At 43.1% G+C, this 12,000-nt stretch overlaps 3 protein-coding genes across 6 annotated transcripts in view; 1 reads left to right on the top strand and 2 right to left on the bottom strand.

Moving 5' to 3' along the window:
* The first annotated feature begins 440 nt into the window (after positions 1-440).
* Positions 441-5,823, top strand: tox4a (TOX high mobility group box family member 4 a). 4 transcript variants are annotated; one of them, XM_047028039.1, is made up of 9 exons: positions 441-544; positions 2,131-2,196; positions 2,326-2,619; positions 2,732-2,989; positions 3,157-3,513; positions 3,601-3,681; positions 3,783-4,532; positions 4,682-4,836; positions 4,985-5,823. In XM_047028039.1, the coding sequence occupies exons 1-9, from the start codon at positions 539-541 to the stop codon at positions 5,040-5,042; spliced, it is 2,025 nt and encodes a 674-aa protein (XP_046883995.1). In that variant the 5' UTR covers positions 441-538; the 3' UTR covers positions 5,043-5,823. The 4 variants fall into 4 exon arrangements, with proteins under 4 accessions (XP_046883995.1, XP_046883994.1, XP_046883993.1 ...); XM_047028038.1 differs by having other exon boundaries at positions 2,323-2,619; XM_047028037.1 differs by lacking the exon at positions 441-544 and adding an exon at positions 1,302-1,763.
* Positions 5,824-7,858: 2,035 nt separating this feature from the next.
* On the bottom strand, positions 7,859-10,801 carry LOC124472902 (nuclear factor 7, ovary-like). Its single transcript, XM_047028040.1, has 8 exons — positions 10,704-10,801; positions 10,235-10,499; positions 9,753-10,070; positions 9,332-9,424; positions 9,009-9,090; positions 8,842-8,931; positions 8,670-8,744; positions 7,859-8,558 (listed from the first exon to the last, which is right to left on the bottom strand). The coding sequence occupies exons 2-8, from the start codon at positions 10,478-10,480 to the stop codon at positions 8,017-8,019; spliced, it is 1,446 nt and encodes a 481-aa protein (XP_046883996.1). The 5' UTR covers positions 10,481-10,499; positions 10,704-10,801; the 3' UTR covers positions 7,859-8,016.
* A 250-nt stretch (positions 10,802-11,051) lies between these two features.
* si:rp71-1g18.1 (uncharacterized protein LOC559922 homolog) overlaps positions 11,052-12,000 on the bottom strand; it is a 3,126-nt gene continuing 2,177 nt past the window's right edge. The window contains exon 4 of the mRNA XM_047028042.1: positions 11,052-12,000. This exon is cut by the window's right edge and continues 946 nt beyond it. The gene's annotated coding sequence lies outside the window, so the exon portion shown is untranslated.

Genomic DNA, 12,000 nt, shown 5'->3' with positions numbered 1-12,000 from the left:
CATGATGCCTGAGTCTGATTTAATAGGCCATTTCTGTGCCCAGTTGAGTCAGTGAATTAGAGGAGTCCAATGTTCGGATGTACATTTCTTTCTTGAGTGGGAGGGAGAGGGGGGATGTGTTAGTTACTGATCCAGTGATAGGAAGATGGGTGTATTGTACTATGGTAGAACCGATCAGTTGTGTGCTATGGTGCAAAATGACCGCATTGAGTTATAATTCTTGTTTTATGACCTGACTGTATCTGTGATATGAATAACAGCAATCTACAGTGAACTACAGCTTCTGGTCTTTGTTGTACTTGTCTGATATTACTGTTGTTGAATATATTTTTTATTTGGGTGTATGAATTAAGCATTTGTTGCGTTTGAGACTTTTATTGATCTTTTGCAAAAAACCGTGATCCGAAGATGTGCACTGTACAGCCCAATAGAGATGGAACTTCCAACCTTTGGTCATATTGAATGACGTAATATCCCGAAAAGAAAGAACCCCGGAAGCACAGTTTAAAGCATCAAGTCAATGTAGTTTAGTGGAACGATGGAGGTAAGACACTGAATAAACACTGATCAAATTAAAGCCATATTTTCTGTGAATCGAGTTACAGACTCAAAGGTGTCAACCATGGTGATCAGCAGATCTATCATGACAGGTCTGCTGTTTTTGTATTGACAGTGAAGAGCTCGGCTAGTTTGCTAGCTATAAAACTTCCCCAAATCTGACCCTGTGTATAACGGGGGTAATAGACCATCTTTTTTAAATGGGGGAAAAACACTTCTGCTTTTATTTTTACAGTCTAATTCCTCCCCCATCTAAATGTTTTGTTGTGACGCAAATTTGCTACCCAACTAGCTAATCGTACAAAATGCAAACAAAGGTACTTACTGAAACTTGCTAGCTTCCAGCATTAGAAAATGTAACTGCTATTCGCGTTAGCACAAGCTACCAATGCACTGCTATCCAATGTATTTTGTTTTCACATGAACATGGTTACACCCATAAGCGAAACTGAAAACGTATTTTGTTACAGAGCATCAATTGCAATATGACTTTAAAGAGTAAAGGGCTATGATTGACAATGAGAACTAATTGACAGCCATATCCCTATCCATAACTCGATTTTTCCATTTAACTCTCAATGGATTACGCTCTCTCGATTGATAATCCTTGCTCACCGCAGACGTCACATGGACACAAAATGACTACACATACTTATTTTATCAACGTGGATTAAAATCATACAACATGTTATATAATTACTAGTGTTCAAGCTATCATACCTACACCATATCCCATCCTATTTTTGACTTGACTAGGGAGGACGAGGTTGGCTACATGATTGAAGTTCGATTTATATTGTCTGGCCATTCATCCAGCAACAAGGCAGCAGGCCAGAATTGAAGCTTGCTAGTGTGGACCAGCCGGTGATGCATGTTGACTTCGTTATCTTATTAGTTCTAGTGCAAGATAACTTTATATAGCATTAAAGTCATTATATTTTAGTTGTGTATTGAAGCAATAAATCGGCGATACTGGTGTATAAATCCAGTGATCCGTTTTCTGTAGCTAACGTCAGTTAGCTAGCTAGCTTAATAGCTAGCCGACGCGTTACTCCAATGGTTGGATAATTTGCTAGCTAGCTAACCCGTTAGCTAAAGAAACTATGGACCTAAATTTTTATTCTGATCTCTCCGATAATACATCTGAACATGTGGACCAAGATTTTTTGGAAACGCAATCTTATAATGGATACCCCGGAAACAAGGTATAGCAATTTAGCCAGCTAGGTGTGTAGCTAACTAGTAGCCTGACAAATTAGCCAGCCGGCTAACATAACATGCATGTTCTGTCCTATTTTGTCCCCGTCTAGTATAGTCAGATACAGGGTCTGTCAACAATGCGATAGCTTTCTTCTTCTTTGGGTTCTATTTGGCGGGTTGCATCCAACTGTAAGGTGTATGTAGTGTAATACCTTTCTAGCTGCAAAGTCAAGGCTACTAATAGTGTTTACTTTAACAAGGAGCTGTGACTGGAAACCGTAATCTATTGAAGAAATTGGGTTTAGAAAATATGTACAACAAACCAGCTTGTTTATTAACGTATAACGTGTGACTTGACTTTCATCATTGCAGTTCCCTGGAGGCAGTGATAATTACCTGACGATCACAGGGGCAGGTCATCCCTTTCTGTCAGCAGAGGTGTGGGTCCTGAAATGACAACTATTCACATTATATCATGATATCTCTGTAGTTTCATGTTATTTACCTCTAATGGCTGGTTACTTTGCATTGTCCCCTCACATAGTTCTCTCTTTCTCTGTTCAGCAGACATTCCACACCCCAAGTCTAGGTGATGAGGTGTTTGAGATCCCACCCATCTCCCTGGACCCTGACTCTGCACTCACCGAGGGGGATGTGGTGTCTCATTTTGGGGAGCTGTCAGAAAGTGCAGGGGGTCCCTCTGGGGCTGGCAACCTGGCCAGAAACGCGGTGGTCGGGGGAAACGACCCCTCGTTTGCCTCCACTTATGTAAACCCAAACTCCCAGGGCCTGGAGCACTTGAGCCTTGGTGTGATGAGTCAATCTGGTGGCGCTGCTCTGCTCAGCTCAACACTGGGGGTGGTAAGTAGGATACTAAGGGAAACGTACATACAGAAGAAGTGCCATTTTCTTGATTCAGGACTAGACTTCAAGACAGTGACAGATAATGACTTCTTTCTGATTCTCTCTCCAGGAGCTTGGCCATTCTATTGGCTCTCATTTCAGTAGCCCCTCCCCAATGACCATTGATGTTCCACTCGGGGACATGAATCATGGCCTATTGGGACACAATCAGCTGGCCACTATTGACCAATCAGAGCTGAATGCCCACCTTGGGCTTGGCCTAGGTGGTGGGACTATTATGTCTCGTTCAAAGTCACCTGACCAGCCTCTGTCTGCCACGCCATCGCCAGCCGGTTCTCTCCAGGATGAAGACATGGATGATTTCAGGGTGAGTCGTTTACTTCTCATTTCTTTAGCTCATTTAAATGGAACCTAAATAGGTGTTTTGTGATATAAAAGGCTTGAAAAGTAAATTAATCTGTTTCATCTTGGCCATCCCTCTTCTACTCTTGATCTCTCTTCCTGTCCCTCATCCCGTACACTTTGACCCTGAAGAGTGTACTGGTAGACTCTCCCATGTCGCTGTCGATCTCTCCTGCGGTCCTGTCCCATATGTCTGCCCAGCCTGGCTCTTCCCTCATCCCCTCCTCCTCTGGCACCCCAGTTGTGGTGAGGCGAGGGGGGGGCAAGCCAGCCACACTGGCTGCTACTGTGGGGCTTGGCGCTGGAGTAGGGAAGAAAGGCAAAAAGAAGAAGGACCCCAACGAGCCTCAGAAGCCCGTGTCGGCCTATGCCCTGTTCTTCAGGGACACGCAGGCGGCCATTAAAGGGCAGAACCCCAACGCCACCTTCGGAGAGGTGTCTAAGATCGTCGCCTCCATGTGGGACAGCCTAGGGGAAGAGCAGAAACAGGTACACAGTTACTCACGTTCACAGGCACAAGTCTGGGGTCTTTGTTTGTGGAGAGAGATACTGAGATCCTTTGGCATCCTATACTAGGTGTACAAGAGAAAGACGGAAGCGGCGAAAAAAGAATATCTAAAGGCACTTGCAGCTTACAGAGCCAATCAGCTTTCACAGGTAAGAGAGTCTTGCTTTTCCAAACAATTATTGCTTTAGTCTGTGTCGCTTTTAATATGAGGAACTCGTTTCTGACTATCATCTTACTGTTCATCTCTTAGCCCACTGAGGTGGTGGACACTGCCCCCTCACCACCACCTCCAATGCCCGACCCAGTTCCTGTGGCCCGCCCGGCCCGCCTCCCTCCACCTTTCCCAGACCAGAACACCATCACCAACATCTGCGCCTCCAATATTATCCTGGACGTCCCCCAGGTCACTACTCGCTCTCGCACCGGGGCCAACAAGCCCCTCGCTCCAGGCCTGCCCACCACCGTCACCCAGACCTCCATCCAGACCCCCAGCCCAACCATCACTAAGATCATCATCTCCAAACACATGCTGCAAAGTGGTGCTCAGATTCACCAGATCCCAAACTCCATGGTGACGGTCCTCCCTGCTGGCGTGCGTGCCCTACAGCCAGCAGCTCTGGCCACTCTCACCTCGTCCTCGCGCCTGCCCCCACCTCTGCAGCAGATGCAGCATGCCCCTCCCCCGCGACTCCAGCAGATGGTACACTCCCCAGCCCCGCCTCCCCTCCAGGCCAAGCCCCGCGGAGGTGCCGGTCAGGGCCTTCCTGTGTCCGTCACCACTACAGCGCCCCCTCCGCTGCAGATAAAGATAGTTCCTGCCGCTCTGCAGGGTAACACAGCCGTGCCCATTGTAGTAAACACGGCAACCTCTGCCAATCTGGTTGGTACCTCCACTGTGCCTACTTCAGTATACTCCACCCCTACAGTGGCCGTACAAGTAGTGAAACCCAACGACACTACAGACGAGGAGGCAGATGCAGAGGAGTTCACTCCAGGAGAGGTAAGGAAAAAGGTCTCATCACAAGTTGTTACAGTGTCGTTAGATGAACACGGCTAGGGTGCTGTGGATAATGAGTTTAGTAGGGATCACTTTGCACATGGATTGTTACTAAGTGCGTATTACATTGAATCCCTTTTCGCGTCTGTCAGCTGGAGATGGAGGTGAACGTGTCTCCAGGTCTCACCGGCGCTGGCCCAGCCTCTCTCAGTATGTGTGTTCGAGCTGGCTGCACTAACCCTGCCGTGGAGAGCAAGGACTGGGATAAGGAGTACTGCAGCAACGAGTGTGTGGCCACGCACTGCAGGTCTGTTGGGTTGCATGGACTGTGTTGGGATGTGCCATGTTTTATCATGTAATCTTAGGGATTAAAACAAGCCGGTGTGTCTTCATGACCAGGAAACTCATTTCAGGGAATGTTCTCTCATTCTCTCCCCATCTCCTTCCTCCTTCAGAGACATATTCATGGCCTGGTGTTCCATAAGGGGTCAAAACACGGCAGCTGTGAAGTAAAGAGCAACCACACTCACCACAGTCCAGACGACCACAGAGTCGAGAAGGAGAGCATGCAACAGGGCACGGAGGACATACACTGGGACACCAATAAGCATTCAGACTAAAGTCCAACAGTGCTGATCCAGCAGAAAGAAAAGCCAAATTATGGAATTGAGCTTGTCAACTAGTTTGCTATTGAGTGACCATGGTGGGGAAAGAAGGGCTACTCATGGAGTATGTACAAATATGTATTTGGAGTGAGATCTACTTCATTCAGTGTGTTAGTAGGTTTGGATAGGTCAGTTTACTTGATCCCTGACCTGGTGTCGTTAAGCTGCACCACAAAACAGGGCCGACATGGTTACATTTCCGGAGAGTATATTCTTAATTTTTTTGGAAAAAAAACGAAACGTCTCTTTAATAATAGTAATCCACTCCATCATGAGAACATGTGCCACCTATAACTATTTAGTTAGAAGGAAACACGAATATTTGATTCTTTTTATATACATACTTTGTCTTCTGGTGCCCAGTGCTTGATATTTTGTGAAGTCAAGAACATTATTTTTCTATTTTTAATTGGTGAAAATGTAGAAAGATTAGAAAAATATCATGCAAAATCAGTTTCCTCTTCTGTTTAGTTTAGGGGCCTCTGCTGTCAAAAGTATTGACAGTGTTTCCTGCTCTCAGTCCAGCGTGAATTAACAAATGTAAACATCAAGCTTGATTTGATGTTCATGTCAACTTCTTTTTAAATAAATGAGCAATAAAAGGAATGCTCAAACTAGTGTGTCACATTGAGTAAGACAGCTTCCATAGGTCTGGTGAATGTGTTTTGTTGCCTACACATGCCTGTCCACTCTGATATGGAGAGATGCATCAAGCATAGAAAGTAACTTTGCAAATGAACTAAATCTATGATCTGGATACCAATCACAATATATCTGTAGAAGACAGAACAGATCCTGTTTTTAATCAAGGCAGAAGTTTTATTGCTAGAGCTGTACTTCCAGTAGTGTGCAAAACAGTCTGGATAGATCATTGTAGTATTGAATCAGCACACCTTTCAATATACAGTGCCCTCCAAAAGTATTGGAACAGTGAGGCGAATTCCTTTATTTTTGCTGTAGACTGAAAACATTTGGGCTTGACATCAAATAATGAACGTGAGACCAGAGATCAACGTTTCAGCTTTTATTTCCAGGTATTTACATCAGGATCTGATGCACAACTAAGAAAATATCACATTTTGTTTGAATCCACCCATTTGTCATGTGAGCAAAAGTATTGGAACAGATATACTTAAAACATATTTAAGTGAATAAGACTTAATATTTAGTTGCAAATCCTTTGCTTTCAATAACTGCAGCAAGTCTGTGACCCATTGACGTCACCAAACTTTTGCATTCTTCCTTTTTGATGCTTTCCCAGGCTTTCACTGCAGCCTCTTTCAGTTGTTGTTTGTTTTGTGGGGTTCCTCCCTTCAGTCTCCTCTTAAGCAGGTAAAATGCATGCTCTATAGGGTTTAAGTCTGGAGATTGACTTGGCCAGTCTAATACCTTCCATTTCTTGCCCCTGATGAACTCCTTTGTTGTTTTGGCAGTGTGTTTTGGGTCGTTATCTTGCTGCATGATGAAGGCTCTGCCAATCAGTTTGGTTGCATCTTTCCTTAAATTGGCAGACAAAATGTTTCTGTAGACTTCCGAGTTCATTTTGCTGCTGCCATCATGTGTTACATCCTCAATGAAGATTAATGAGCCCGTCCTAGAAGAAGCCATGCAAGCCCAAGCCATGACATTACCTCCACCGTGTTTCACAGATGAGCTTGGTGTTTGGGATCATGAGCAGTTCCTTTCTTTCTCCAAACTTTAGCCTTTCCATCACTTTGGTAAAAGTTAATCTTTGTCTCATCAGTCCATAAAACTTTGTCCCAGAATTTTTGAGGTTCATCTCTGTACTTTTTGGCAAATTCCAGCCTGGCCTTCCTATTCTTCTTGCTAATGAGTGGTTTGCATCTTCTGGTGTAGCCCTTGTACTTTTGTTCATGAAGTCTTCTGCGAACAGTAGATAGTGATACCTTCACTCCTGCCATCTGGAGGTTGTTGCTGATCTCACTAACAGTTGTTTTAGGGTCTTTCTTTACAGCTCTCACAATGTTTCTGTCATCAACTGCTGATGTTTTCCTTGGTCTACCTGTTCGACGTCTGTTACTTAGTACACCAGTAGTTTTCTTCTTCTTCAGGACATTCCAAATGGTTGTACTGGCTATGGCCAATGTTTCTGCAATGGCTCTGATTGATTTTCCATCTTCTCTAAGACTCACAATGGCTTGTTTTTCACCCAAAGACAGCGCTCCGGTTTTCATGTTGTTTTCACCTCTGAATACAGTCTGCATAGACAAAACCTATCTTACCCAATCTGAACCTGAATGTAGACATTCAGTGGTATTTATTGATTGAATAATGTATGTAATAGGACACACCTGGGCAACAAAACACACCTGTCAGTCATATGTTCCAATACTTTTGCTCACGTGACAAATGGGTGGGTTCGAACAAAAAGGTGATATTTTCTAATTTGTGCATCAGATCCTGATGTAAATACCTGGAAATAAAAGCTGAAACGTTGATCTCTGGTTTCACATTCATCGTTTGATGTCAAGCCCAAATGTTTTCAGTCTACAGCAAAAATAAAGGAATTGGCCTCACTGTTCCAATACTTTTGGAGGGCACTGTATATATGGCATCTGTGTTGTTACAAAAAATTGTTTTAGTTCTGCGCATTACTAAAGAATGCAAGTTTGCTTCAGAGGTCAAGACAACATATGAAACAGAAACAGTAAAAGACCCGTGTATTGTCCCTGAGAAACACAATATGGATGCATTACACACTGAAATCAAAACCCATCTTCCATCTAACAGACAGGAAATAGTTCTGTATGTCTGCCTTGTTTAAATACACCTAAACCGATAGGCAGAGTGGACTGCTCTGTTTAGTCTTCAGCAGTAATGATGGAGACTCTGCTGTGAGGGTCTACACGGTATAGGCCGATACCCAGACACACAGGCTCAGTCAGCTGAGCTTTGAACTCATGCAGCTGGTTGTTTGTGGCACCCACTTCCAAGAAAGAGATGATGTCCTTCCCAAAGTCCACCACAACTGCCACTTTCTTGTGGTTCAACGTTTTGTTGAGGATCTTTTTACTGTTGTTGTGGTAAGCAAACAGCTGGCCAATGTCGTTTCGCATAAGGCTCCAGGACTTTGCGTTAACGCCAAAGGCTGCGCCATCTTTCCCTCTCCCCTTGCGCTGGATGCTAGCGTAGGACACGGCGATGTCCCAGTAGCCCTCCACCTCAACCTCCCACACGTGCCTCCCTGAGGAAACACACTGGCTGGAGAGCACCTGGGGGACTTCTTCAAAGCGAGCCGGGTGGCTGGGATGGGGCAGTTTGGTCTGCACTCTCTTTACTGACAGGAGGTCCGGTGACACTTTGAGATAAGCACTGGCCGAGTCAACGTTCAGACTTACAACATCTGAAAGTCAGCATGAGAGAGATGCACTTAGGGTGATGTTCAGTCATGACCAAATCGTTATATTTGCATTGAATAGCTTCATCCCTGAGTGAAACGAAAACCACCGCTTACGTAAGTCGCCTACGTTGTCACCGTTCCTTTGGCCGTGTGATGGACTGTTCAAAGACTTCTCTGTGGTCATTTGTTCTACATTTCAAACAAATACAGCTTTAATGACACTGAAGTTAAACACAATACCTATGGAGCTGTTTTTATTCAAGAGTCTCACACTATCCCCTCTCACCTGCAAACATGTTGTACATGTCATGTAACTGAGACTGCTGCTTTTCCAATTTGTCTTGGAGGATCTGATTGTCCACAGATAAGCTGTGTGCTGAAAGGAGACAAAGGTCATATAAGATGCATGCGCATAAACACCTGCAAGCTCATGCCCAGCACACATGTACTCACCATAGTATACAGAGATGAACCAGAGACCCAGCAACAACACAGTGACAAGGTTGATCCACAAGTCTTTAGAGTGGGTTGTTAGCTTAGGTAGGAAGAGATTAAAGCAAATATTGGACAGGAGTAGATGCTTTACATTCGACAAATGCATGGCTTACATGGTAAAAATGACTGTTGCCTTTCTAACAACCCATGCTATGACACGCATGCATATGTAATCTCAAATTCAAGTGTCAAGTTTGTTGTCATTGTAACAAGTATGGGGGTCTTTCTGAGACTATGTGTGATTAAACACAAAAAAATACAGTTGAGATAAAGCAGCTGACCTCTTGTCGGATTTCTTCTTTAATCTTTATAACAGATTCCTTGCAGTTCTCCACTGTTTGCTTCACACTGTTATATTGTTGGTTCATAAGGTCCTGAAAAACAATTACATCCAGTCATATACTGCACTTTCAAATGTACACATGCGGCTCATCCTTACACGCATACAAGTCCCATAGACAGTTCCTTGTTTGTGGGTTTGAATTTAAACACATGCAATAATACAACAGAATGTTCAATTCTTAGAAAATGTGTAGATGGTTCCTTGATTCTAAAACAGAAAAACCTGTTTATGCATCTGGTTAGCTCTGTTTGCCAGAGAATGGATCCCCCTTTGAACCCATCTACCAACAGCAACCAATATATAAAAATACTGTAAATTGTCTATCAAACTGAAGCACTGAGAGAAAATGAAAAACTGACCGTAAGTGTTCTCTCCAGAACAGTGGAGCTTTCCTCAGCCAGGTTCCTCTGGTTCCTTTCTAAGGCACAGATGTTGCAGACATAGGTCTTGGACACAGAGCAGTAGTACTTGAGAACCTGGCCTTTGTGATCCAGACACCTTCTGCTACTCAGGTTCCCCAGAGGAGGGACCAAAGTGTGGCCCAGGAAAGCCTGGCACTCCAGGTGAGGCTGGAGATGCTCCTTACATAGCGAGACCTCACACTTCAGACATGACTTTATTGCTGGCTCCATCTTCTCGGGGCAACAGTCACAGAATACACTCTCCTTCTGCTTGGCCTTTAGACAGAGTCAATCAATTAGAAGGAAATGGATAACCCCAATTTATTTGTGTTATATCGATCTGGCCACAGATAGTTTTGTCTGACACTCATTACTTGTTCTTAATTTAAAAACAGGCACATATGTGACAATTATGCCACATCAAATCAAGTGTTGCCTACCTTATTATTCTCTCTGTGGTCCTCTGAAATGCAAGCTAGTGCATAGCTCTTCTGAACACCTATGACGGACCCAAAGTAGGTCCTGCAGTCTGGACATCGGAAAGGCACATCTGATGTAAAGTCAATCAAACTTTCCAGACACGCCATGCAAAAGCTGTGCCCACAGGGCAACTGGCGAGGGTCCTTGAATATGTCTTGGCACACCGAGCATGTTAACATGACCGCCAGCTGTGATTTGTCTGCCATATTGTGTTCCGTCTTCCCACTTTATTTTAGTAAGGGTGACAAATAAGGAAACCATCGGGTTAATATGTCAGGAAGTTCGAGCAACTTACTAGATGCGCAAACAATACTTTTTAAATATACCAAATAAGTACGAAATAACTAGAACAAGAGACAGAGAAATAAAGGCGCTTAAATAAACATTCGGTAACATGTATTTTATTACACTAAACAAAGGTAAATTTACCTCCAGGACACCGCTCCCGTGTAGCAAGCATAGACCTACAGATAGCAAGGTGCATAGCTACTTCCTATGTAGGCGGGGCTAACGTAAGGGTACTGTCTAGTTCTTTCTGCGTATAATACTTTCGGTATTCACCGATTCAATCAAAAAATATGTTCTGTCAGAATCAGTGACTCTGTGGTTTTCTAGTTTTACATTGTAGTATACAGTTTAACCACATGACATTCTTCTCTCATGACAGAAAATGTATGAGTGTGAAATATGTTAACCAAAATACTGTTGGCGTACTTTATCACCTTAGGTCTGCCTTAAAACTCATTACAGTTTATGAACAGTAACTGTTCATCGACACCATCAGTCATTTGATTATTTAGTTTTTAATCGGGATTTATTTCATACATTTCTACTTCACAGATACATAGTTAAAAGTAAAAAAGCATGTCATGATTATCTGAAAAATTACAAAAATAATTAGGCCAATAAGAAATATATTTCACAGTCTTACCAAACTTAATAAAAATCGTAAGTTTCAGGCTTCATCTTGAAACACGAACAATTTTGTTCTTCAAAAAACGGAATCAGTAGCCTACTGTGGAGAATGTCTCCTGCATGGTAGCCTACATACAGGTATAAAAAAAAGTGATCCCCTTGTGTGCACTTCAATCACTAAAGATTGACTTGAAATTAAAACGATTGTGTGTTCTCTCGAAGCACAATAGGTGAATTTAAATCCATCCTGTCAATATGGGTCCATATATGATATCCTTGATGAGTTAGATTCCCATTTGAAAGCACACTGTACGTTTTCACCTTATTCATTTCATCAGCTACTTTCTTGAGACGTTTATGGACTGGCTATGGACAGAATGGCCTCTTATTGGGTCTTAGTCAAAATAACCAAGTTAGTTATAAAACACCTTAAAAGGATACACACAATCATAAAAATGTGTCAGTACATTACACAAGCAGCAAAGTAGATATATGTCTGCACTATCAGTGCAATACATTGCACATTAGCGCGATATCCACATATATCAACACAACACATAGTGGGGGTAAAAATACCATCTAGTCTCTACAGTGTAAAAACACGCATGTTCACAACATTCTACTTGTCCTCAATTAGGTTGACAACAGTTCACATTCCACTGGACATCGAGGCCAATCCAACAAAAACGTGCAGAAATCTCAGGATTTTTTTCTGGTGTTCTTTCTTATAAACTCCATTATTTATTTTTTAGCTGAAGCCCAGGGAAAACCAAAGGAAAGCTATAGTGTGAATAAAACCAATAGTTTTTGG

This window comes from Hypomesus transpacificus, chromosome 10 (assembly GCF_021917145.1).
Source record: "Hypomesus transpacificus isolate Combined female chromosome 10, fHypTra1, whole genome shotgun sequence".
Lineage (NCBI taxonomy): Eukaryota > Metazoa > Chordata > Actinopteri > Osmeriformes > Osmeridae > Hypomesus > Hypomesus transpacificus.
Note: the sequence above shows the minus strand (reverse complement) of the source record. Positions and strands in the feature narration are given on the sequence as shown.